Here is a 23,975-nt window from a genome sequence, read left to right as displayed (position 1 = left end):
GCAAAAGTAGCCATATCTTTTTATTTACAAATTTCATTTATCAACTTTGTGTCCATTTCTGTTTCAAAAGAACACCAAAAGGAGAGCATGAAAGAATTCAAATATACTGCTAAAATGTGTGCAGCCTAGAGTCTTTGAAATGAAACAAGTTTAAGCGCCTGTCTGTCCAGCATTGTTAAGAAAGATTTGTAAAGTATCTTCTTATTGGAAATACATCCAGCTTCTCTCTCTTCTCTGTAATAATAGTAAACTGGTTAGTGGATATTTGGCTTCTGTACATAGTTACATTTTATACAAAAGCACACTTTATGCCTCAAGTGATCTTGTAGGGCCATCATTTGCCTTATGTTCCTCTAAGCGCAAATGTTTACCTCTCTAGCAGGCTCATTCAGTTATCATTTATATCAGTTATCAGTTACAAACTGATCATTCCTATCCCTCCATTATTAATTTTTTATTGCCCTTCAGATCATGCCCCATTTTTCAAGTGGTGTTTCAGAGCCTAAATCATTTCTCCTTGCAAAAAAAAAAATTCAACCATAAATGCCAACTATTTCTGGTGCATTATCATTTGTAATGTCCTAATTATTTTACATAATCAATAGCATCAAGTCCCTTTTCTTGGGGACTTTCTGTTTATTTACATTTTATTCTACACACGTCAGTTTCCATCAAGAGCAAAACCGATTTTCTTGTCCTGCTCTGCACTCAAGACAACATTAATTCACCCTAGATCTATTTGCGTTCACTGCATAGTTAGACCCAGTTGGTTATGTTGATATAATTCTGGGGCCCAACATATCATACCCTGCAAAATGTGTAACTTGAAATGCTATCCTGATGATGACCAGGCGACTAGAGGGGGCGTTTTATTTCATTGTTGTTATTTTTGCAGAGGTCTCTGTTTATGATGTGATGCATTTGGGCCTAAGCACATTAGCTGCATTATTCATTGGGTTCATTTGTCAGAACATGCATGTGTATAAAGAACTAATGATCCATATTAAATTAATGGCGCTATAAAAAAGAAAAATACTCCATACAAGCAGCTATGTCAGAAACTACAGACTTTGATAAACCATAGAAAGGGCCTAATCAGATGAAGCATTGGACTGTTCTGTCTTCCGAAATTACATTTCTAGAAATGTACTTGTACACAATGTTGGTTTTATTAAAACAAATTAATTCAGTCATTAAGGAATCATAAGGCAAGTGTCTCATAAGTCAGGACCTCCAGTGTAACAAATTGATTAAATGACTGTGTAATAGTCTCTTTAAACAAATCTAGTGTAACAAGTTAATAGATCTGCTCAATTACCATGCTGGGGTGATGAGGATGTGGGCGCCTCTCTCATTAAATCCGGGAGATTGTTCTTAAGAGTTTTTTCCCCTTTTCTCTCTATTTTTCTGTGAGAGCCCTGGGTTGTGTTTTGGATTTGAGGTTTATTTTTAGGCCTCTGGACATTGATTGCTCTAACGGAATTAAAAATAAAAAACTGAGTTTGATGCTGCTGACTTCTCTAGTAGATCTATCAGCTGCTGTTTCGTATCGGTGCTCCTTTCTCTCTCCCTCTCTCTCTCTCTCTCTCTCTCTCTTTCTCTCTCCCTCCTCACCTCAAACCTGAGCATCGGGCGTTGGTTGAAGGGATGCAGGGCTCCCCAAACCGTTCTCTGTATTCGGTACCATAAATAGGGAAGGCCCTCGGGGATCAGGTTAGACTGCCCTGGTTTAGCAAAATTGACAGCAAAGCGTTCTAACCGGGAAAACGGGCGGACGACCTGCGGGGAGGGAGGTGGAGTGGGTGGAGTGGCAGAGGTCACCTACATTTCTTCTGAGTCGGGAGTTTAACAGTGTCCGGACTATTGAGCCTCGGGTGGATTTCATAGAAAGTTTTTCCTCCAGGCTTCTACACGGGAGAGGGAGATTTGCCACCAAGTCCCCCGGCCTTCCTGGGCCTTGTTCATTTCTTCTTAATTTTCCTGAAGGAAACAGGGAGGGGAGACCATCTCAGAAAGTACTCGAGGTGGGGGTGGGGCTCCCGGTCCCCGAGTATCGAGAAGGGCCTCGAAGGAATGAGGGGCGGAGCGGGAAAATGGGAGGGAGGCAGGAACAAGAGGGTTGGAAGGAAGAGGTGGTTTCAACCAAACATCCTATAATGACTTCTCTCTCTGGTGTGTGCTGAAATCCTCGAATCGAAAGAGAGAGACCAGACACGCAGCACCCCTAGGAGCTTTTCCTTTCCTCTCAACTCCGAGGATGCTCATCGCGAGCTGTTTCTGGGGTTGGGACGGGGCAGAGTAACTTCATGCCTCTTACCTTTTCCGATGCCCGTGACACCCTCTCGCGAAGGCCCTGGAAGAAAAATCTATTACCCCACTGCCATTTTGTTAAGTGTTTGCTCCTGCGATGTGACCCTGCCACTTTATCTGTTGGTTTTTATTTTCTGAGTGCATGTTGCCCATATGTTACTCTAATAGTTGCTATAATTCTTGAGCAATGGGGCTCGTATTTTACGGGGCTGAATTAAAAAGAATGCACTTTAATAAAAACCTGAGCAATACACTAATGGCCTGACATTGATGTATTTGCATAGAGATGAATTATACGGGCCGGCTTGACACGACTTTTAATAAATGATTGAGGAGGTTATTATAAGGATGCACTTTAGTGTGTGATAACAGGTTATTTTAGTGCTTCCGTAGCCAAAACTGGGAGCAACACAGTCCTGCTGCACATGGTCGGAGGGTACTTTTTGTCTTACATCTCGTGACATTTATTGGGACCGCTCCGTCCCCGTATTACCTTCGCAAACTGCATTTTATTGACCATTAGTGCGTTCACTGTGAATGGAATCGGGGAAATGAAGAAGAAAAATGAAGCCGCCCCTCCCCCACATTAGCCATCAAAGTAGTCAATAATGAGCGCTGGACGCCAGTCGCCCTTCTTCGGAAGTCACAGAGGGCTGGCCAAGCTGAACTACAAGCGCAGGACAAGCAGCGGCTCTCCGGGAACCGCACAGCGAAATGCCGCCGAACAGGGGAGACGAGAAAACACTAAGAGACCAACTGTGGACGACTCAGAAAGCGTCCGCCGCCGAGACTGTGGGCACGTGGACCAAGAGGGTCTCTGCACCCAGATTATCCAACAGCTCAGACACTCCCTAGAGGAGGCACCCAAGAGGATACATCCAAATACCTGCTTGCAGGCGCATCCTTTTGTCCTGCTTGGATTCCTTTTCACCACGTGGGCGAACTATTTAGTAAACCAGGAATAAACTATTTAAAAATATATTTGCAACTGCAGGAGACCCTGCCGTCCCTTCTGATTTCTGGAGAAACGGCTCTAACGCGCTCTAGGCAGGGATTTCCGAGCGGGAGATGCGAGCAGCGTCCCCATCTCTGAGCCCACAGGGCGCCGCGCCCATTCGGCGCGCTCAGGGACTGGGTCGCGCGCCCATCCTTCCCTGGAGCCACAACGGAGGAAGGAGAGAACGTCCCCACCCAGAGCCTAGAGGGAGCGGGGAGAGAACAAAGGTCGGAGGTGGGTGGGGCAGGGCGTCAGAGACAGGAAACGCCCTCGCGCCCCCTTCTGCGAGGGGTACCTGAATCTCCAAAACAGAGACTCTCCCGCCGCGCCGGGGTGGGGTGAGTCCTCGCCGCGCGACACCCGCCGCCGCGCCTCCCAGTCTCTTCCCGAACAGATGTTTTCGTCCCTCGCGGAGATCTGCAACTGATGTCCCGGGCAGCTGGTGGACGGCGCTAGCAACCTGCGTGGGTTCTAGAACATACCTGGTGGGAGCTGCCGGGGAGAGGGGAGAGGCAGTCTGGAGGGGAAGGGGAAGGGGAGGGGAGGAATCGGGAGTGTGTGTATGAAAGACGAGAGAGAGAAATTTGTGTACACACGTGCGCGCACACTTCTTTACTTGTATCATTTAAGAGCGGTTTTTTGTGTTTTTCGCGGTGAAGTCCGGCAAGGCTGCGGTGATCTTTCCGGCATCTTTGTGATCACCAAGGAGAGAAGATGGGAAACTAACTTAGTAGTATCCCATCTTAGTAGAGAGAAGATGGAAGCTAGCGTAGTAGTTCGCCTGGATTGTCCGTGCGGAGGAGCCCGGGAAAGAGACTGTCCTCGTCTAGGAACGAGGCAACGTGGTGTCCACAGCCCAGGCCTTGCAAACTCCGCGAACCCCAGAGGCCCGGAAGAGGCTTCTTTCTCTGAGCCGGTGGTGGCGGCGAAGGCGCGGTGCGCCGACCACCTGAGAGGCGCAGATTAGCCTTGGACCACAGGGATCTGGGTGACAAAGCTCCGGGCGCCACCCTCGGTGTGGAGGGCGCGGGGGTTCTCATTCGGCCTGCAGGGGGCGCGCTCGGCCTTCCCGGGGCCCAGCCTGGGGTCGGGATCCCCGGCGCCCGAGTCGCCCGCCCCTCCTGCAGGGGGCGCGCTGGGCCTCCGAGGTTCAGCCTTCCGCCTCCAATTCAGTTCAGTTCCGTTCCGTCGCTCAGTCGTGTCCGACTCTGCGACCCCATGGCCTGCAGCACGCCAGGCCTCCCTGTCCATCAAACTCACGTCCATTGAGTCGGTGACGCCCTCCAACCATCTCATCCTCTGTCGTCCCCTTCTCCTCCCGCCTTCAATCTTTCCCAGAATCTCGGCCTCCAAGCTCTGGTTTAAAAAATAACTCGTGGAGGAGAAGCAGAAAGAGCAGAGCGCGCTTAGCTCTGCGCCGGGCGCCAGGGTTTCTTTCCCTCCTCTGTGCAGCCGAGCTGTGGAGAGTCTGACGGGGTATCCTGTTAGTTCTGGGCTCGCTACCAAGGGAAAATAGTACCGGCGATGCCTCCCGCGGGGCTTCTGAGTCCTCTCCTGGCAGCGGGAAGCTGTCCTGCGGGAGGGAGCCCGACGGGCTGCGCACACGTGGCGATGGCACGCGACGCTCCCGAAGGCTGCCCCCCAGCCATTAGGGACCGAGGCCAAGGGGTCCGCTGTGGGCCCAGGGTCCGGGAAGGGCATCCTGAAACCCAAACACACTTCTTTGGGCTGAGCCAAAAACGATAGAGGGAAACATCGTGCCGGCCACTTCCGAACTCTTGTCGAATTTCCCAGGCCTTGTCACCCCCTGAAAGTAGAGAACAGAGAATGTGGTAGCGTCCGATTGTCGGGTGGAGGTGAGCTCCCTGCGGTCCAGTGACTGGATTGTGTAGCTCAGTCCTTGTCATGGGAAGATCGCGGAGGAGGCCGCACGAGAAAAGGGGGTCTGAAAGGGACAGCTGGACGACCCTTTCCGGCTCTAGGGGAATGTGGAAGGATCTGAGCACCTGTGCCTCTGAGGGTACCAGTGCGCCTCCTGAGAGGACGGGGTGTGCGGCGCAGGCGTCCGCAGAGGCACCGCCCTCTGGGCTTCAAGTGGTCTATAAGTGAGCAAACCCATCCAGTGGACCCTCCTTGCCTCCATTCATCTCATTGCCTCCATCATCCAAGCAGCGAGTACCACCATGAAACCCTCCTAACAGACATACTCTTGTCCCCCTTTGCAGACGTGAATTCCAGTGCCCGGAGTCTGCATGTTCTAGGAGCTGGAGAGGACATATCTCCAGCCTGTACACAGGATTTCCCTGTGGGGAGCCCCTTCCAGATCAAATAGAAGGCGGATGGCAAATACCTTTTTAAAAATCCGTCTACCCATTTAATCAGGGCGAATTCCGATGTGGCTTCTTCCAACCTTTGTGATTCAAAGGGAACCTCAGCACCCCAGCCCCAAACTCCGCATTTTTTGTTTCCAGGTCCTTTTTGAACTGGAAGGATTTTTCAAAGCTCCCTCCAGCCTTCAAGCTCTGTGGGGTGTTCCCTCTCTCCTGGCCTGGACAGAAAGTTCTAGGAGGCCCAGGCCAGGCACAGCCTCTCAGGCTTTGGGGAGATTATTTCAGCGCCTGCCTGTTGTAGGTGGGACACAGAGATTATTCCGGACTTTTCCCTTAAGAACACTTGTCCAGTCTGGGAAATCTTCCTAAGCTGGCACTCTTCCCCCTTTTCCCTGGGGAAGCTGAGTTCCTTTTCTGCTCTTATACACTCTCCGCTCTTTAAAGAGAGCCTTCTGGGTGCCAATTCAGGGAAGAGATTAAAAGGAAAGGGAGTTTAAGATGAAAGTGAAGTCGCTCAGTCGTGTCCAACTCTTTGCGACCCCATGGACTGTAGTCCACCAGGCTCCTCCGTCCATTGGATTCTCCAGACAAGAATACTGGAGTGGGTTGCCATTTCCTTCTCCAGGGGATCTTCCCGACCCAGGGATCGAACCCAGGTCTCCTGCATTGCAGGCAGACGCTTTAACCTCTGAGCCACCAGGGAAGCCTACCCAGCAAAACAGGATCCAGTAAAAGGGAGAGACCAGACTTAAGTTGTGGACTGAGACCCCAAGACCAGACACCATTCCCTGGGTAAGGGTCTCCCTGATTTCCAGGGAATAAAGGTACCACACAAAAGACTTTCCTAGGTTTCCCTGGCAGCCAGGGGACAATGGGTGGATGTTATTGTAAACCAGCAGTATGTTAGCTTGGCCATTCTATAGGTTCCTTCTGCTTTTGTAAGACGTAACAGAAAAATCCGAGTGAATTTTTCAGCCAACCCAATAGAAAAAGTACTGGAGAAAAGTTGTTGAATAATGAAGCCATCACAAGTGGAAGAATTCATACCCCTTTGGGAGGGTGAGGACAGGGAGCTGTGTGGGAAGTGGGGGGAAGATATTGCTAGTTCCATAATTTCATTTAAGAGACCTGAGGTCTGGACTTATTCCTCCTCTTCCTTGAATCCTAGATCCTCCAGAAGAAAATTTTAAAAACCTTTACCTTGTAAACAGAAGTGGCCATTGGCTGTTGGCTTTCAATACACAGGCGAATGGTTTGGGGAGGGGGGGGGGCAGGGGGGCAGGGAGGGACGGGGCAGGGAGACCAGGAGCTCCTAAATTCCCTGTTCTAGGGGAAAGAAAGGGAGTGGATGAAAGAAAATAACATAATTGTAACACTGACCAACAGGTCAAGAAGAAGCTGATTCCAAACCCACCACCACCAGCTACTTGTAGCAAGATCTCCTGCAGGCTTCTGGGAGCTCTCACAGTCTCTAAGGATCAGTTCACCACACAGTGGTCTCTGAAGATGCATCCAGGTCTCTGGATGTCCACAGTGCATCCAGACTTTTCAGGTACAGAGAACAGCATGAGACAGACATGGAGGGTGGCCAAGGAGTTAGATGTATTCATTTATATCTAATATCTTCTCAAGTTTTGTCCCTAAGAAAATATTACTGGAAATCTAAGTTTGATATTGCAGACTATTGGATGTCCTCAGTGACTGAGACATGCATCTCAATTGCAGCATGCTAAGTGGCTTCAGTCATGTTCGACTCTGTGCGACCTTATGGACTGTAGCCCACCAGGCTCCTCTGTCCATGGAATTTTCCAGGCAAGGATACTGGAGTGGGTTGCCATTTCCTCCTCCAAGAGTATTTTAAATGGCCAGTAAAGTGAAAGTGTTAGTCACTCAGTTGTGTCCAACTCTTTGCAACCCCATGGACTGTAGCCCACCAGGCTTCTCTGTCCATGGAATTCTCCGGGCAAGAATACCAGAGTGGGTAACCATTCCCTTCTCCAGGAGATCTTCCTGGGGATGGAACCTGAGTCTCCTGCATTCCAGGTGGATTCTTTATCATCTGAGCCAGCAGGGAGGCCCAATAAGTCTTCCTTTGTTTGTTTTATGCATAATTATAACCCATGTGCCTTGAAGAATGACATATATCACTACAAATGATGATTATGCTGAAGATTTTATTTTAGTTATTTACAAGCAACTATGTGAGCTGATAAATGAATTTATTATAATAACCTTACTTGATCTTCCATTTTGTAAAAAAAAAAAAAATCTTTACATTGAACTCACCCATTTGCTATTTAAGCTGTTCATGTCTAATTTTACAGCGACTTGTCAGATGTTTACATGTATACACAGAGGTAAGTGAGACTCTTCCTAGCTTGGAAATCAGTTCTCTGCCTCCAGACTGGGAGATGAGAAATGGTTGCCATAAAGGTCTATCATTTTGTTTAAGACATTCAAGAAAATGCAAAGTTCCCTGTGACTTCAGCTTCATTGGTGTGTGTGTGTGTGTGTGCATTCAAAAATTACTCCTTGAACACCTCCTATGGACCAGGCACTGTGTAGTGTCCTGGGAATCCAACAGTAAACATGGGCCAAGTGTGCCCATGCCCTGGAAGTTTGTTCTGCATCTTAGTTTTCCAAGAGGTGGTACAACTGCAGCTCTGTCCAAACTGTTACCCACTCTGGCCTTTGAGGCAAAGTCTTATTATTTCACATGCTCAGTGAAATAACACAGCCCTATTCTATAAAGAGAGCTTCCCTGGTGGCTCGGTGGTAAAGATTCTACCTGCCAATGCAGGAGCCTCAGGTTCGATCCCTGAGTCAGGAAGATCCCCTGGAGGAGGAAGTGGCAACCTGCTGCAGTATTCTCACCTAGGAAATCCCACAGAGGAGCCTGGTGGGCTACAGTCAATGGGGTCGCAAAAGAGTCAGACATGACTGAGCGACTAAACAACAACATACTATAAAGATGGAGAAGGAGAGAAGAAGGAGGAGGGGGAAGAAGAAGAGGGAGAGGCGGAATGGGGAGGAGGGAGAGGAAGGAGAAGGGAGAATGAGGGAGAGAGGCAGACTGTTCACTGGAAACCATCATGACCCTTTTATGCAAGCTGTGGGTCCCTGGCTGCCAGTCACCTTGAAAGTGAAAGTGAAGTAGCTTAGTCATGACCGACGCTTTGCGACCCCATGGATTATAGCTTGCTAGGCTCCTCTGTCCATGGAATTCTCCAGGCAAGAATACTGGAGTGGGTTGCCATTTCCTTCTCCAGGGGATCTTCCTGACCCAGGGATCGAACCCAGGTCTCCCTTATTGCAGGCAGACTCTTTAGCATCTGAGCCAACAGGGAAGCCAGTCACCTTACATGTGCAGAAAGCAAGGTCTCTTGAAGTCATCCATTTCTGCCTTACTCTCTGTGTCAAGAAGGTTAATGACAACACACGGATTTCATATATGCCTTCACAGTCTCCTGTCTTTGTTAACAGCCTTTATCAGAATACCTCGGCTGGCACTGGGGTGGCTTCCTACACCAAACGCCATGAAGGCCAACTCTTTAACTATATTTGCAGTTTGCACTGTTACCCTGCATGGACTTTTCTGCTTCCACGGTGATGGAAAGGATGTGCAAGTGTAGAGTAGTAAGGCAGAGAAGAGGAACCATCTGCCCATCAACACTGATTGGCAATCACTGCCCAGGCTCACTCTGGAAGGAGCAGGGTCTACAGGAGTTTTCCTCTCAATCAAGAGCCAGTTCTCCTGGCTTCGGGGACCTGCCTTTATTTTTCTAGGAGCTTGCTGTCTCCCTTTGTCCTTCATCCCAAGTAGCCAACGGCAGTTTCAGTGCCTGTCCCTTACTGCCTCTCTCTTTCCTGCTTTCTTGCCACCTTGACTCTCCTTGAAACAAGTCCTGTCCCCAGTTCTCAAAGGAAAGACAAAGGGGACAGTCCTAAACCCTCAATCCTAACTCAAAACGCAGGGTCCCTTCTCTTCTTGGTACCTTTTTTTCATTTCCCTGAGCTTTTCTGCCCCTAGAGTTAAGCTTTCCCTGCCTTCAACCAGCCAGAGTAAAGATGGCAGTGTATCTGTAGCCATGTTCTATAGTGAAGCAAATGAAACTGCCTATGAAGCCAGATGCTAGTTCTTTCCAAATCTTAGACTCCTTCATGAGAAACAACAGTATGATGCAGTTAGCCAAACTATACATCCACATTATGAGATATGGTCATCACCTCTTACATTTATTTATGTGCATTTTATATTTTTAAGTTTCCCTGGTGGCTCAGACAGTAAAGAGTCTGCCTGCAGTGTGGGAGACCTGGGTTTGATCCCTGGGTCAGGAAGATCCCCTGGAGAAGGAAATGGCAACCCACTCCAGTATTCTTGCCTGGAAAATCCCATGGATGGAGGAGCCTGGCAGGCTACAGTCCATGGGGTTGCAAAGAGTCAGACACAACTGAACAACTTCACTTTATATTTTTAAAGCCTTTTTGCTTTTGAGTTTCAGAACAACTTTGTAAGGCAATAATTTTTGTTGTGGTGGTTTAGTCACTAAGTCGTGTCTGACTCTTTTGCAACCCCAGGGGTTGTAGCCCACCAGGTTTTTCTGTCCATGGAATTTTCCAGGCAAGAATACTGAGTGGGTTGCAATTTTCTTCTCTAGTATATTATTAAGAAAACTTTATAGATGAGGAAACAGAAGCATACCAAAGCTAAATGACTTTTCTAGGATCAAGTTACCAGCAAGAAATGAAAACCAGCACTAGAGTTCAAGGTTTTTTATGCTAATGAAGTTATCCAGTGTTTCTTTCACATCACAAGGGGTCATTTTCAAATGAGTTCAAGTAGTCATAAGAGATGCCTTCCTCCAGAGTCTTTACCTTTAAAACACTGTTCTTTATCTAGAGAACAGAGATAGGTCTCCTATATACTACATTAGTTATCTATGCTTGGACTTCCCAGGTGGCGCTAATGGTAAAGAACTCTCCTGCCAATGCAGGAGAGCTAAGAGACTTGGGTTCGATCCTTTGGTTGGAAAGATCCCCTGGAAGAGGGCATGGCAACCCACTCCAGTATTCTTGCCTGGAGAATCCCCATGGACAGAGGAGCCTGATGGGCTACAGTCCATGGGGTCACAAAGAGTCGGACACGACTAAAGCAACCTAGCTGGCACACACATGTGACAAAGTAACCCCAGAGGTAATGACTTCATAAACCTTGGTTACCTCATACAGTTGTTGAAGCTCAGAAATTGTGGAGTGCTTAGAAGGGTAACTCTGCCTCAATGCATTTCATGAGGTCGCAGCCACATGTTGGCCAGGGCTGCCGTCTCATGGGGGCTTGAGTGGGGATGGGGGACCTGATTCCAGAGTTCACTAGCATTCCTTGAAAATTAGGACTCATGATTGACAGAGGCCTCAGCTACTCACCGGAAGGCCCTCCCCATGGGGCTGCTTGAGTGTCCTCATAGCATGGCAGCTGAGTGATCAAGAGAAAAAACAAGGGGGATGCCACAGGGCCTTTTATGACCCAACCATGCAGCATCACTTCTGCTGCACTGTGTTCATCAGAGTCTCTCAGTATAGCCACTCTCAGGGAGAGGAGCATTATGCTCCATGCTTTTCATTTTTTAAGTAATTTTATTTAGTTAGTTAGTTTTGGCTGTGCTGTCTTCATTGCCATGCGGGCTTTTCTCTAGTTGTGGTGAGGAGGGGCTACTCTCTAGTTATGGTGCGCAGGCTTCTCATTGAAGTGGCTTCTCATGTTGTCGCTCATGGGCCCTGGGGCACACAGGCTTCAGTGGTTGTGAGGGCTCAGTAGTTGCGGCACATGGACTTAGTTGCTCCTTGGTATGTGGGATCTTCCCAAACCAGGATCAAACCAGTGTCTCCTGCATTGGCAGGCAGATTCTTATCCATTGGACCACCAGGGAAGTCCTAGGCTCCATCTTTTAAAGGAAAGAATATCAAGGAATTTGGGGGACTATTTGAAAACCACATCTTTCCAGTGTCACAGAAAATATCCCTTGTTCCTACTTCTGCTTTAACTTTTCATAACCTTCCCTCCTTTGAAGAGTTATCCTATTCAAGACGGTAGGGGTTTCCCAGGTGGTACTTGTGGTATCACCCTGTGCCAATGCAGGAGATGAAAGAGACCTGGGTTTGATCCCTGGGTCGGGAAGATCCCCTGGAGAAGGAAATGGCAACCCACTCCAGTATTTTGGCCTGGAGAATCCCAGGGATAGAGGAGCCTGGCGGACTACAGTCCATGGGGTCACAAAGAATCAGAAAAGACTGAAGCGACTTAGCACAAGACAGCAGGACCTGAGCTAGGAGTGACTTGAGACTGGGCCTTTCAAGACCTCCAGAGCTTCCTAGGCCAGGCACTGTTCCAATAACTTCACATAGGTTAATTCCTTAATTCACCCAGTAAACACTATGAAATAGGTACAATTATCATCTCCATTTTAGAGATGAGACGACTGAATTTTCAGCAGCCTTACTTTTCTCTGGTCTATATAAGCAAATTGGTCCCAAACAGCATACTGATGGTTGATAGATTTTTCAGAAGGCATGCACCTTCAGAATTTTCTTTAGAAATAAAACTGTATTATAGAAGTATGCTGATTTTCTTTCTCAGCTGGATATCTCTGCTCCCTTGTAATAACTGAATATACAAGGTAATTATATCTCAATATTTCCTTCAGCTTCACCAAGGTAGACATAGGCAGTAATATTAGGAAGGTGGTAGGGCTCCTCTACAAAAAGAATACACGTTCATTAAACTCTTTCTTTCTCTATAATGAGGAAAGAATTCACCTTTGAATGGATCTTCACCCAAACTAGCCCTTATTATTCAAAGCAGACTAAAATAGAAACCCTAGATGAGGCTTCTACTTCAGAATTCCTGCCAGGCAACAAAGAAACATTATGCTGGACTTTTTTCCAAGTGTGATATTCAATGGAAATGTCTGGTCTGGGCCAGAAAATAAATGATGCATATCTAGATATTTCATCTTTGAGGTGAATAATCTGTTGGATCAAAGAAGAAGACTGGAGAGTGAACTGAAGCTTTCAGATAAACCTTCCAGTTTATGGAACCACTTCAAGCCAATCTCTGGAATGCTGTGCTTTGTTTAGTCATGTTCGACTCTTTGCGACCCCGTGGACTGTAGCCCACCAGGCTCCTCTGTCCGTGGAATTGTCCAGGCAAGCATACTGGAGTGGGTTGCCATGTTAATGCTGAAGACTGAACTTCAGGAAAACAGCCCAGCCCTTTTGTCATCCCACTCACACCATCACTCTATTCTCCAGTCAAGCTTTGCATCAGTAGGTGTGGGGCATATATTATTGTGATTTCTGCAGACCTTGAAAAAGGCTACATTAGAGAGACTGTTTCTCTGTGAAGCTGGAGTCTAAATGCTGCAGAACAAAATATACACTTTCTTGTCAAAAAGAGGAAGGGTAGAGAAGAACTGACTTTTTTTAAGTTATACTGGGGAAGGGAGAAGAATATTTTTTGCATTTGTGTGTGTGTGTGTGGTGGAAAGGAGAAAATTTAGAGAAATCTGCTCAGATTAACCGAAAATAGAGTTTATAGATGAAATCTGCTGCTTCTTCTGTTGTTATTACATGAGTCTATTGTCAGGGATTGACAAAAGAGTCAGTCTCTTTTAAGCTATTCAGTTCCCAAGTGGAATTTCACCTCTCCTGTGTGTGTGTGTGTGTGTGTGTGTGTGTGTGTGTGTGTGTGTGAATGAGTGTGTGTGCTGATGACCAGCTTAATGGACAAAACAGTTGGAGATCTACCCTAGCTGGGCTAATAACACACTCACGTTCATGACATCAGGCTCTAAAAGTTTTCAAAGGCACCTCAGGCTCTGTTGCCTAATACCGTATTTCTAAGAAGAGCTGGCCTCCAGTCCAGATTGCTTGCACCCTGAGTGGTGAGGGGCACACATCTCTCCAGGGAAGAATGAACCATTTTTGGTTCCTCCCAAGTGGAGAAAGGGAAAGTGGATTACGGTACTCACATGCTTGGGAAGCTGCTCAATAAACCACAACTTCTGGGAAAGAAGGTGTAGAGCTTTACAGAATCCTCTGAATGTGAGCCAAAGAGAAAGGTAAAATCAATTAGAACTGAGCCTGGAATTTGGGGACTGAGAAAATAACTGAGTAGGAACTTCAAATTGTGAATGCAGCTGGGACATCTGAGAGGCAGGAACAAGGCCCTTCACTTCCAGGCTGAGTGCACTCACCCAACCTCACTGGGTTTCCCTTTATAGGAAAAGACATTCATGAATAAAACAAAAATGAGAAAGCAGTTTTACCTTCCTTTAACCACACACACACAGGGCCCTCATTTTTCTCATTTTGTTTTCCATGTTGACACTTTGTTACCTGTAAGCATTTTTAAAAGCAGAGGCGGAGCGGAGGACAGGGAAATGGGTGAAGGTGATCAAAAGGTAGAAAACATCTAGGCATATAATGTACAGCCCACTGAGCATGGTTAACAATACTGTAGTGTATATGTAAAAGTCACTAAGAGAGTAGATCTTAAAAGTTTTCATCATAAGGAAAAAAAATGTTAGGCGATGGGTATTAACTAGGTGTATTGTGGTGACCATTTTGCAATATATACATATGTCAAAACTTTACGTTGTACACCTTAGACTTACACAATGTTATTTGTCAATTTTATCTTAATAAACCTAAGGAAAAATTTTTTAAATAAAAGCAGAGGTGTATTGGGCCACTTGCTGTTACTTTTTGTTTTTAAATCATGACCCCTTTAAGCTGTCATGACTGATTGGCAGGCTTAATCAGATGCTTATGGGTTAAGGTCCTAAAATTTTTGAGCCATGATGAAAAATAATTCTTACTCTCCCTTGCTTAAGCTGTGGAGTGTTTCCTCAGCTTTCGTACCATGCTAACTCTTAGGAAAAACATTCCTGTTGTGCATACATGGAACTAAACCAAACCAACCATGATAAAGGAGGCCTAAGTAAGGTACCCCCCACCCACTCCTCCCTCACTCCCAGTTTTATGGTGCCAGTTGCAACTGGTGGCCAGCTGGAATCCTGGGTGGAAGTAAATTAACTGAAAACTGCAGTCACTGGTTCAGTCCCCTGGGATAAAGGAACGAATGCTGGTGCAACATGGCCCCAGAGCGTACCTCTGGCTGCTGCCCGCACAACTCAGGGCTCATCAGTGCTCAGACTGGCAAGCACACACACTCTGTCTGCCCTCTGTATATTTGCCTGTAGGATGGGGACAAGGTCACTAGCTTTCACACTTCTCTGATGCTTTAAACACAAAGAGCTCAGAGAGAATGCTTCCTGAAGGAACTGGAAGAGGTATCTCTCCACCTACCTAACTGGGGAGAAATGCTATAGCCCTAGGGTCTTCCCTGGTGGCTCAGATGGTAAAGAATCTGCCTGCAATGCAGGAGACCTGGGTTCAGTCCCTGGGTTGGTAAGATCCCCTGGAGAAGGGCATGGCAACCCACTCCAGTATTCTTGCCTGGAGAAGTCCGTGGACAAGAGGAGTCCATGGGGTTGCAAAGAGTCGGACACAACTGAGCCTGGCACATTTACTTCTTGGGAAAAACTTCAGTCTTGGTTCCAAGTTTTCTGTAAGTGATACTACTCTATTACTACTACTTCTGCTGGCATAATAGTTTTTATTATTATATTTCAGAATGAGCATTTCTAATTATCTGGTAGATTGTTCCTTTCTTAGGAAGCAGGAATAAATAAAAAGTTGCTTGGCTTTTCAAGACAGAAGAGGGATGGAAGAAGGTAAAAGTAAGTAAATAAAGTATTAGAGACTTTCATTTGGTGCAAAATAACAAATAATAAAGTGGTACTTTAGGATAACAGACTTGCCCCACCGCTAGGTTCTTTCAGAAAGAGAAAGATGAGAGACAGAGGGAAGGAAAGAAAGAAGGAAGTGAGGAAGGGAAAAGATCAATCTTATTGTTTACATCTAGGATTTAAATTCAAAACCTCTTTTGAAATAGCTACCTCTCTGTAGGACACACACACACCTTAGTCTTGCAAAAGTGAAAGTGAAAGTCGCTCAGTCCTGTCCGACTCTTTGCCACCCCATGGACTATACAGTCCATTGAATTCTCCCGGCCAGAATACTGGAGTGGCTAGCTTTTCCGTTCTCCAGGGGATCTTCCCAACCCAGAGATCGAACCCGGGTCTCTCGCATTGCAGGCGGATTCTTTACCAAAAGAGAAGTCTGAGCCACAAGAGAAGTCTCTTGAAGAGAACAGAAATTCAGAAGTTTAAAACTTATTGGGAACTTCATGGACCAACTAGAGAAAAGAAATAGGGCAGATTTGTATCCTTCCTTTCTATTAAACCATGCCGTGAGGAATGTAGCCTGCAATAATTTACTTTGAGCAATTTCATTCCCAGTTTTTACTGTTTTTTTTTAATTTTTATGTCATGTGGGTCTGAACAAAACAGACCCACACTTTTGTTACCTAACACGCCCTGAAGAATCTACTGAATTCTATTGATTTTTGTCCCTTTGAACACAAGCTCATTAACCTGAAACACTAAGGGGATAACTATATTTCACTGAGCCTATAACTGAGTGTCTGAAAACAGAAAGATCCCAAGACAGTAATACAGCTCTCTCCTCGGGATTCCCAATTTTTATTTTTTTCACAATTTCGGCTGCAGAAGTTGTGATATTGCTTCCTTAATCCTAGAGAATCCTAGAGAAGAAGCTTTCTTGAAATATAGCCTTCTTTATTGTAATGTTTAGCAAAATCAGGGGTCCCAGTTTTCCATCAACTTCTGTATTCTTACAACCTACTGGGGAGAAAATGTTAGCATCACACAGCAGTGTTGCCCCAATAGCCAGCTCCACCGCCTCCTCTCAGCAAAGAAAGCTAAGGCTGAATTGAGAAGCTATCTCGGGTATATGGAAATGAGGTCTCCCCAAAACCTCCAGGGACTTCCTCGCAAAGGAAAAAGCGATCAGGAAAAAATCAGACAGCACAGACAAGACAGCAGAGGCAGCCTGTTCGACAAGTCTCTCCAAGAAGCCCATTAAATGGGGCTGCATTTATCTTTCCAATCTAGGAGGATGAGAGATGTGACCTGCCCCCTTCCAAAATAATAATAAAGTAACAATTATTTTACCCAAGAAACCAATATAAAATGTTTGTGGTCTTGACTTTTATTTGAGATCTCAGATGAGATCAAATGGTCTATATAAACCCTTTGATTCAAGGCAACAGACTTCTTCAAACTGTTTTTTAATTTGATTTATCCTTTGAAACAGAAAGTGCATTACATTTAACTGGTCTTGCAAAGGGGGTTTTCTTCTCTTTACAAACCGAATTCCTTATATAAATTAATAAAAGTTAAAGATGCTAATATATCACCGTTATTAGCTTTAAAAAAGAAAACAATTTACATAGTCTATAGTATTCTTATGATACAAAACACTTCAAATTCAATTACAGCAACTAAATGGACTTTTCTGTTTCTGACCCAGAGCGGCTGTAACAATTCCCACCATCTACTTTAACACGCATTTTTATCCGAAAGGAGTTAAATTAAATACAAGCTAACGTAGCCCCATCCCTCCCCAACACTTTCTTTAAATCACTAATAAATAGCAACAAACGACTGTGCAATTTCAGAGGGGGACAAAGAGGCTGGTTGGGGGGCCAACCTGAGGGCCTTCCCTGGTTCCACGACTACTACTTCAAGTCCTGGACGGGGGAAACCGGGCTTGGGGCCAGGGGTCGTCGGGGAAGAGCCAGAGAGAATGTAGGGGGGAAAGAGACTGAACAAATCCAGACCCGGGAGGGGCGCGAGAGGGGAGGGAGAGTGAGAACATTCTTGTCTATGCTTCTCCAATTAATTTCAAAATGAAAGGGGAACCATGTGGTTTGAATTGCTCTTAAAAGCGGGAGGGGAGCCGGGAGGAGGAGGTCCATCTTTTTATACCAAATTCCAAAAAGAAAGCATCTTACATTTTAAATATTCACAATAAAGTAACTTCTAGTCAGTGTGACTCACGATTTATTTACAAAGAGCCTTCAACAGGTTACTTTAGTCGGCACAGCAGTTTGCGGGGGAGACTTGTCCCTCTTCCCATCGGTGGCTCCGAGGTCCCCCGCGCGGTGGGTGTCGGAGGGTCCAGACCGGGTCTCCGCGCTCCCCGCCCCGGCCGGTCTCCAGGCAAAAGTGGGGGTGGGGGAGGCGCAGAAGGAGGGGGGGACACGGGGAGGGAGACACGGCTGGGACACCGAGCGGGCCGGAGGGTGGCCCCCTGCAGCATCAGTTCGGTGCAATTCGTGGTCTTGTCTGCCACGTCTCGTCATCCTCCGAAGTCTCTGTCCCCTGCCCCCGCTCCGCTCGTAGGTTACAAAAATAGATATGTACATCTTAGAAAAGCGCGGGGCCCCGGCAGACGGGAGAAGCGGGGCCGGCGGGCGCGCGAGCGGCGGGCGCTCAGGACGAGCCCTCGGTCTCGGACGCGTGCAACAGGAGCCCGCCGCCTCCGCCGCCGCCGCCACTCGACTTGTGCTTCTTCAGCAGCTGCGTGATTTTCTCGTCGTCCGAGTTGGGATCCAGGGGCTTGTTGTAGTCGTCGTCCTCCTCCTCGTTCTCCGAGGCCCCTTTCAGCCGCTCGGTCTCCGAGTCCTGCTTCTTCTTGGCCGTGGCCATCTCGGCTGCGTGCTTCTTCCTCCACTTGGTCCGGCGGTTCTGGAACCAGACCTGGGAGACCAAGAAAGCGGAGAAGAGGGGAGATTCGGGGGGAGGCGGGGTGGTGGAAGGAATTTCCACAGAGCAGAGGAGCCAGGCCGTGGGCCCCCGCTCCTGCGGGCCGCCCCCACCCCTCCCCCGACGGCGAGACGCGCTCCCCCGCGGCCCTCCCGCGGCCCGGGCCGTCAAAGTCGGTCTCCATCGCCCGGGTCTCATCCTCGGATCGGGCACCAACAAACTGCCTGCCGTTGCCATAGTGATAGCAACACAAGAGTATTGAGGTTGTCACTGAGCGATTTCTCAGAAGAGGAAAAAAAAAAAAACTTGGAAACTTAAACTGAGTTTCCCTAAAAGACTTCGCTTGCCTACTTTCTAGTTGGAAGTAGAAAACTTTTCCCCTCTGTAAAACTGCCTCCTAATGATTGCAATTCTATTCGTTTTTTTCACTTTCTCAGATTCAGGTATTTCTAACAATCTGAAGCGTACTTGCTTTTTAGTGAGATTTGCGGGGAAAGACACAGCATTTACACTAATAACCTCTGTTTTTTTTTCACTTTTGGATATTTGTCTGTTTCACTTATTTCAGATCTGAAAACACACAAAAGTGGTGGGTAAACACTCCCCTATCCATGTATACCTGTATGATGTAATGTCAAATTAAAAAACTGATAAAACACAAAACTTCAAGTCAGTGATAATAACTAACATAAATGCATGAAAATATTTAACCGCTTAGTTGAAATCATCATAATAGCTTGTGTGTCTCTGTCTCTCTGGTTTAATGTTTTTCATAAAACCAAAGACCAAGGCAAGAATCTTCATGAGTTATTTTTTAAAAGTCAAATTTTGCCAATTACATTACTTCCCACTATTAGCATGCCTGGTCTTTCAAATGTTATTTTAATATTGATCCTTCCTAAGACATCCATTTTTATACAACTATTTTAAGCCTATTCATGATTTTTTAAATCGTGTTTGATATACATATTTTAAACCGAAAGCACCAGCCATAAGTAACCAATTTCCCAAATATATTGAAGCATCCTCTCTTTATGCTTCTCATCCATTTTCTCATCTGTTACGTATTTATCTAGAGAATCAGAATTGTTAAGAAAGAGATTTTTCATTTCTTTATGCAGCTATAATAATTCATTTCTAGCCACGTAGACCTATTTATGGTGACAAATGAAGACCTCCAGACTACTGTGGTAAACTTTGTACCAACCACTGCAAAAAGTAATCTTAACAGTGATGGTACTCTAATGGTCACATACAAAATCACTCCTGAAATGCATTTTATGATGCTTGTCCAGGGAGAAATACTCTCTAACCAGCAGACTTGGCTAACCTTATCTCTACTTACTTTTCAAAGCAACAACATAACTAATAGAAACAGATTTAAACACACGCACACACCAAAAACTATATATATGTATATATGTGTATATATATATATTATATATATACACACATAGCGAGATATAGCAAACTAAAGAACTAAAGGGAATACTGGAAATACAGGAAACCACTAGATTTACAGTACACAGCTGTTTCCATCCCTTTATTTTTCAGGCAAAGAGTTCTCCAATTTGATTCCCTGGAAATATATTGTACAACTCAATTATAAGCTAAGTGACATTTTAATTATAAATTGTCATAAACAGTAAAACCTTACATCTATTGATAAACTTCTGTTTCATAATACAATCATAATCTTGTTACGGAAAATTACTACTCCAAAGTGACTGCCTTCAGGCTCAGTTAAAAGCAGGTGCATCCATGTTAAGGGGTCAAATCTTGTGGATTTATTGTTTTTTTTTTTTAACCTGTAAGTTAATACAGTAGCACTATAATGCCGATCTACATTAGGAAATTCTGTAACTAGTGGAGCCTGAATTGACAAGCAAAAGCTTGAATATCCTTACAAATAGAACAAATAGAAGCTATCTAACTGGCCTCATCTATTCTCAGGGCTGATATTTCAGTAATGCTTTTATTCTTTAATAATGGCGAGTTCCCCCAGCACATGCTGCTATCTAGATTAACCTAATTTCAAAGGCGGGGGGGGCTTGATTCCTTTTGTTCATCAACAGTTTGCCTGCCTGTGAGATCCAGAGCCTTTGTAACTTACTCCCCCCGCCCCCAACCTCCTTCGCTGATCTCAGCTCTCCCCAGGCTCCGTAAACCCGCACCCCTGGGCGGGCGACTATTAGTTTGGTGTGTGTGTGTGTGTGTGTGTGTGCGTGTGCGTCTGTGTGTAGGCACAGGCACGGTGTACACAGGGGCGCTATTCCTCGAGGTTTGCAAGGTCCACTCACCTTGACCTGACTCTCCGTCATCCCCAATGAATAGGCCAAGCGAGCCCTCTCGGGCCCCGCCAAGTATTTCGTTTGTTCGAAAGTCTTCTCCAGGGCAAAGATCTGCTGGCCCGAGAACGTGGGTCTCGTGTGTTTCCTCTTCCCGTCTTTGTCCAACAAGATGGATCCTTGATCTAGGAGAACGGATTTTTAAAAAGCAAAGGGAGAAGCAGTCAGTTATGAGCGGCTCCACTGAGAAGAAACGAACTCCAGAAACGACGTTGCGGTGGGAACCGAGAGCCTGTTCCTCGGCAGCATTGAGAAACGCTGGGGGTGCTTAGGGCCCCTCGGCTCTTCCCCCCTTCGCTTTTTTTACACCCACCTGTTTTTTTCCTTTCTTTCTTTTTTTCTTTTCTTTTTTCTTTTTTTTTTTTTTTTTGTCTTTTAAGCGGGAGTGTTTGGAACTGCAGTAAATAACCTTTGGCCCAACAACGACTTCCAACTGAGAGCGCATCGCTCAAGTTTGCCGAGGCAGAATGGCTAGGGCCCTGGAAACGGAGTGCGGGGCGGAGGGCTGGTGAGCAAGTCCCCTTCCTCGCCCGCCTTGTCTAGTTGGCGGCGCTCGGTCTCAGGGCCTTTGCGTGGGGACGACTAATTTTGTTCCCTGAACGCTTTCCTAACCTGTGGCCGCGCCACAAAGGGCGCCTTGTTTTAGAAGCACAAGCGAGCTAAGTCGCCCCCCAACCCTAACGCCGCGGCGGCCGAGGGGGAGGGGGCGTCGCCTTTGTTGGAGGTCCCTACGTGGCCGTCCGGAACACACACAAAAGCGTCTCCCCAACGCCCTCACCCGCCCCCCCCCCCCGGAGGTCGCCCCAGTCCCGAGACTCCCCAAGGAAACCTCCACTTGGCTCCCCCAACTTCCCTCAGTTACTGCCGCTCAGCCACAGAGACGTGGGAAACTTCGGGGGGACTCGGTCAAAAGCGAAGAACTGAGAGAGACAAGGACCGGGCACTGGGCCCTCAATGCCACCCGGGAGGATGAGAGCTACGTCCGCGAGCTGGCCAACTACCTAGAAGATTAGTGTGATCCCGGGCTAACTCAGTTGGTTTCCAGCAAGATCTTTGCGGGATGTTGTCTTCCCCCAACCCCCACCTCCCCATCCTTGTCCCGCCGCCTGGTTCATCCCCCTGTTCTTTCTCCTATTAGGATGTTGAGAGCCACGACGCCCCTCAATATGTCCAGGCCCAAGGCGTCCCGGCCCTTGGGGCCGAGACAGGTGGAAAAACCAGGGCCCGGCGGTGGGGAGCGGCCCGAAGTGGCGCCGGCCCTCGTGCACCGACCGCGGACCTGTCTTCAGTGGGCTGCCCTGGGCTGCGGGTACTCGCAGGACGAAGGAGGGGGCGGTGAAGGCGATCAGGTGAGGTGGGGACACCCTGGACCAAGTCGCACATGCAAACACATGCGTTCGGCTCAGAGCTGTGAAGGGTTCGTCGATGCCGTTCCCCCACCAGGAGGCCAGTCAGGCTGCGAAGATCGAATGGGACTTTGGCCTGGGACTCCAGAAAGCTGGAATGCGGGCGGGGACGCAGTAGCCCCTCTTGCCCTCCGCACCTCTTTAACCCAGGCGGGGCCTACGGTTCCGGGCCGGGCTGTTCCTGGAGCAGCCGGGACCTCGGATGAGACACAAGTCCCGCACGCCGTGGTGTGTTTCACCGAGACGCATGCACACGCGCTGTGCTCCGCGTGCCCGGGACTTGGGAAGAGAGGCCGCCTGGACACACCATGGAGCTCGGGAAAGCGAGAATCACCGCCCCCCCCCCGAACGCCCTGGCCCATCCTAAATCGTGTGATTCTGGCGCTGCCAAACTGCTCGGCCGGCACGAGGGTGGACCCGGCCGCTTGCACACCAGAGGCCGTGACCTGAGAGCGGGCAGAACCAGCACAAGTGGGCGCAGCAGGCGACTGTACTCACGAGGGGTGCAGGCCAGGCGGGCGTCCCTCCAGGGCGGGCTCTGCATCACTCCCGGCCAAAAGATAGGCGTCCGGCCGGGCAGCTCGGCGAGCGGCTTCGGGTACCGACCCACGGCGGCCACGGCCGCGGCGCTGGGGCTGAAGTAGAGCCCGGGCGGCGGGGGCGGCGGGCTCAGGCTGCTGAAACGGGGCAGGCCGGCCAGGAGCCCCGCTGGTGAAGAGGCGGCGGCGGCCGCCGCTGCGGCTGCGGCCGCAGCGGCCGAAGCGGAGGTGGACGAGGAAGAGGAGGAGGAGGACCCGGAGGGCGAGGCGGAGGGCAGGGCGGCCCCTGAGGCCACGGGCATGGAGGGCCGGCTCAGGATGTCGTTGATGCCGTGCGGGGTGGCGGCCGAGAGCTGCTGCGGGGGGCTGCCCAGGGCCGAGAGCCCCCCCGCGGCCGGGGGCTTCAGGCTGCCCGGGTTGTGGGCGCCCAAAGGCGGGGAGGGCGACGACGAGGAGGACGAGGAGGACGAGGAGGAGGGGGGGCCGGCGGGCAGCGGGGGGTAGGCGGCGGGGTACAGCGGGGTCTTCATTTCTGCCATGCTGTGCAGGGCGGCCAGGGGCGGGCTGCTGAGCAGGAACGCGCTCTGCCGGGGGCCCTCCATCGCCCCCACCGCTAACATCCCACGACCAGGCCGGAGCCCGCGGCCACGCAGCGAGGGCGCCGGCCCCTGCCCCCCGGCGGGGCTCAGGAGAGCGAGAAGCGCTGCGGGCGCGAGCAAGGAGGCGCTCGGCGGCGCACCCGGGGGCGACCTGCCAACTGGGCCAGGAATGCCGCCGCCGAGAGTTGCTCTCGGAACTGCGCAGCAGAAATGTCCAAACACACCAGTGGAGAGGCGGTGGCTGGCCGAGACCAGCGAGCAGCGTCCGGGTGGTTTGGGCTGTCCTTTCCCTGATAGAGTCCTGGATTCAATCTCGGGCTCCTCGCTTCTTCCTCACTTTTTCCTCGCCGCTCAAAGTGCGCAACTTCTCATCGTCTCTCTCTTGGAAATAAGCAAAACCAAACCCCGCCCGGCCCCAGAAAGCTCGTAACAAAGTTAAGAATCACCGAATCTTTGATGTGGGGACAGCTGGGGGTGAGGGGCCGGCTCGCTTTCTTCGGGGAGGTTCAAAGGACGCCGGGTTCCGCTCGACGAGCTCCAGTCTTACTTGGATGCCCTGCTCTTTCGGCCACGAGGTTGATTCGCACTCGGCGCGCGGAGCGAGCAGGGAGAGAGCGCATCCAACCCGCGGGAGGGTTGGCCTCTGGGCGGGCTTCCTCTGCCTGATCTGCCCAAGGCTTCGGCGCCAGAAAGG

At 48.6% G+C, this 23,975-nt stretch overlaps 1 protein-coding gene across 1 annotated transcript; it reads right to left on the bottom strand.

The window, feature by feature from the left end:
* Positions 1–18,116: 18,116 nt before the first annotated feature.
* NKX6-1 (NK6 homeobox 1) lies at positions 18,117–23,302 on the bottom strand. Its single transcript, XM_061145189.1, has 3 exons — positions 22,642–23,302; positions 20,690–20,862; positions 18,117–18,383 (listed from the first exon to the last, which is right to left on the bottom strand). The coding sequence occupies exons 1-3, from the start codon at positions 23,300–23,302 to the stop codon at positions 18,117–18,119; spliced, it is 1,101 nt and encodes a 366-aa protein (XP_061001172.1).
* Positions 23,303–23,975: the final 673 nt, after the last annotated feature.

The sequence above is a fragment of the Dama dama genome, chromosome 6 (assembly GCF_033118175.1).
Source record: "Dama dama isolate Ldn47 chromosome 6, ASM3311817v1, whole genome shotgun sequence".
NCBI lineage: Eukaryota > Metazoa > Chordata > Mammalia > Artiodactyla > Cervidae > Dama > Dama dama.
Note: the sequence above shows the minus strand (reverse complement) of the source record. Positions and strands in the feature narration are given on the sequence as shown.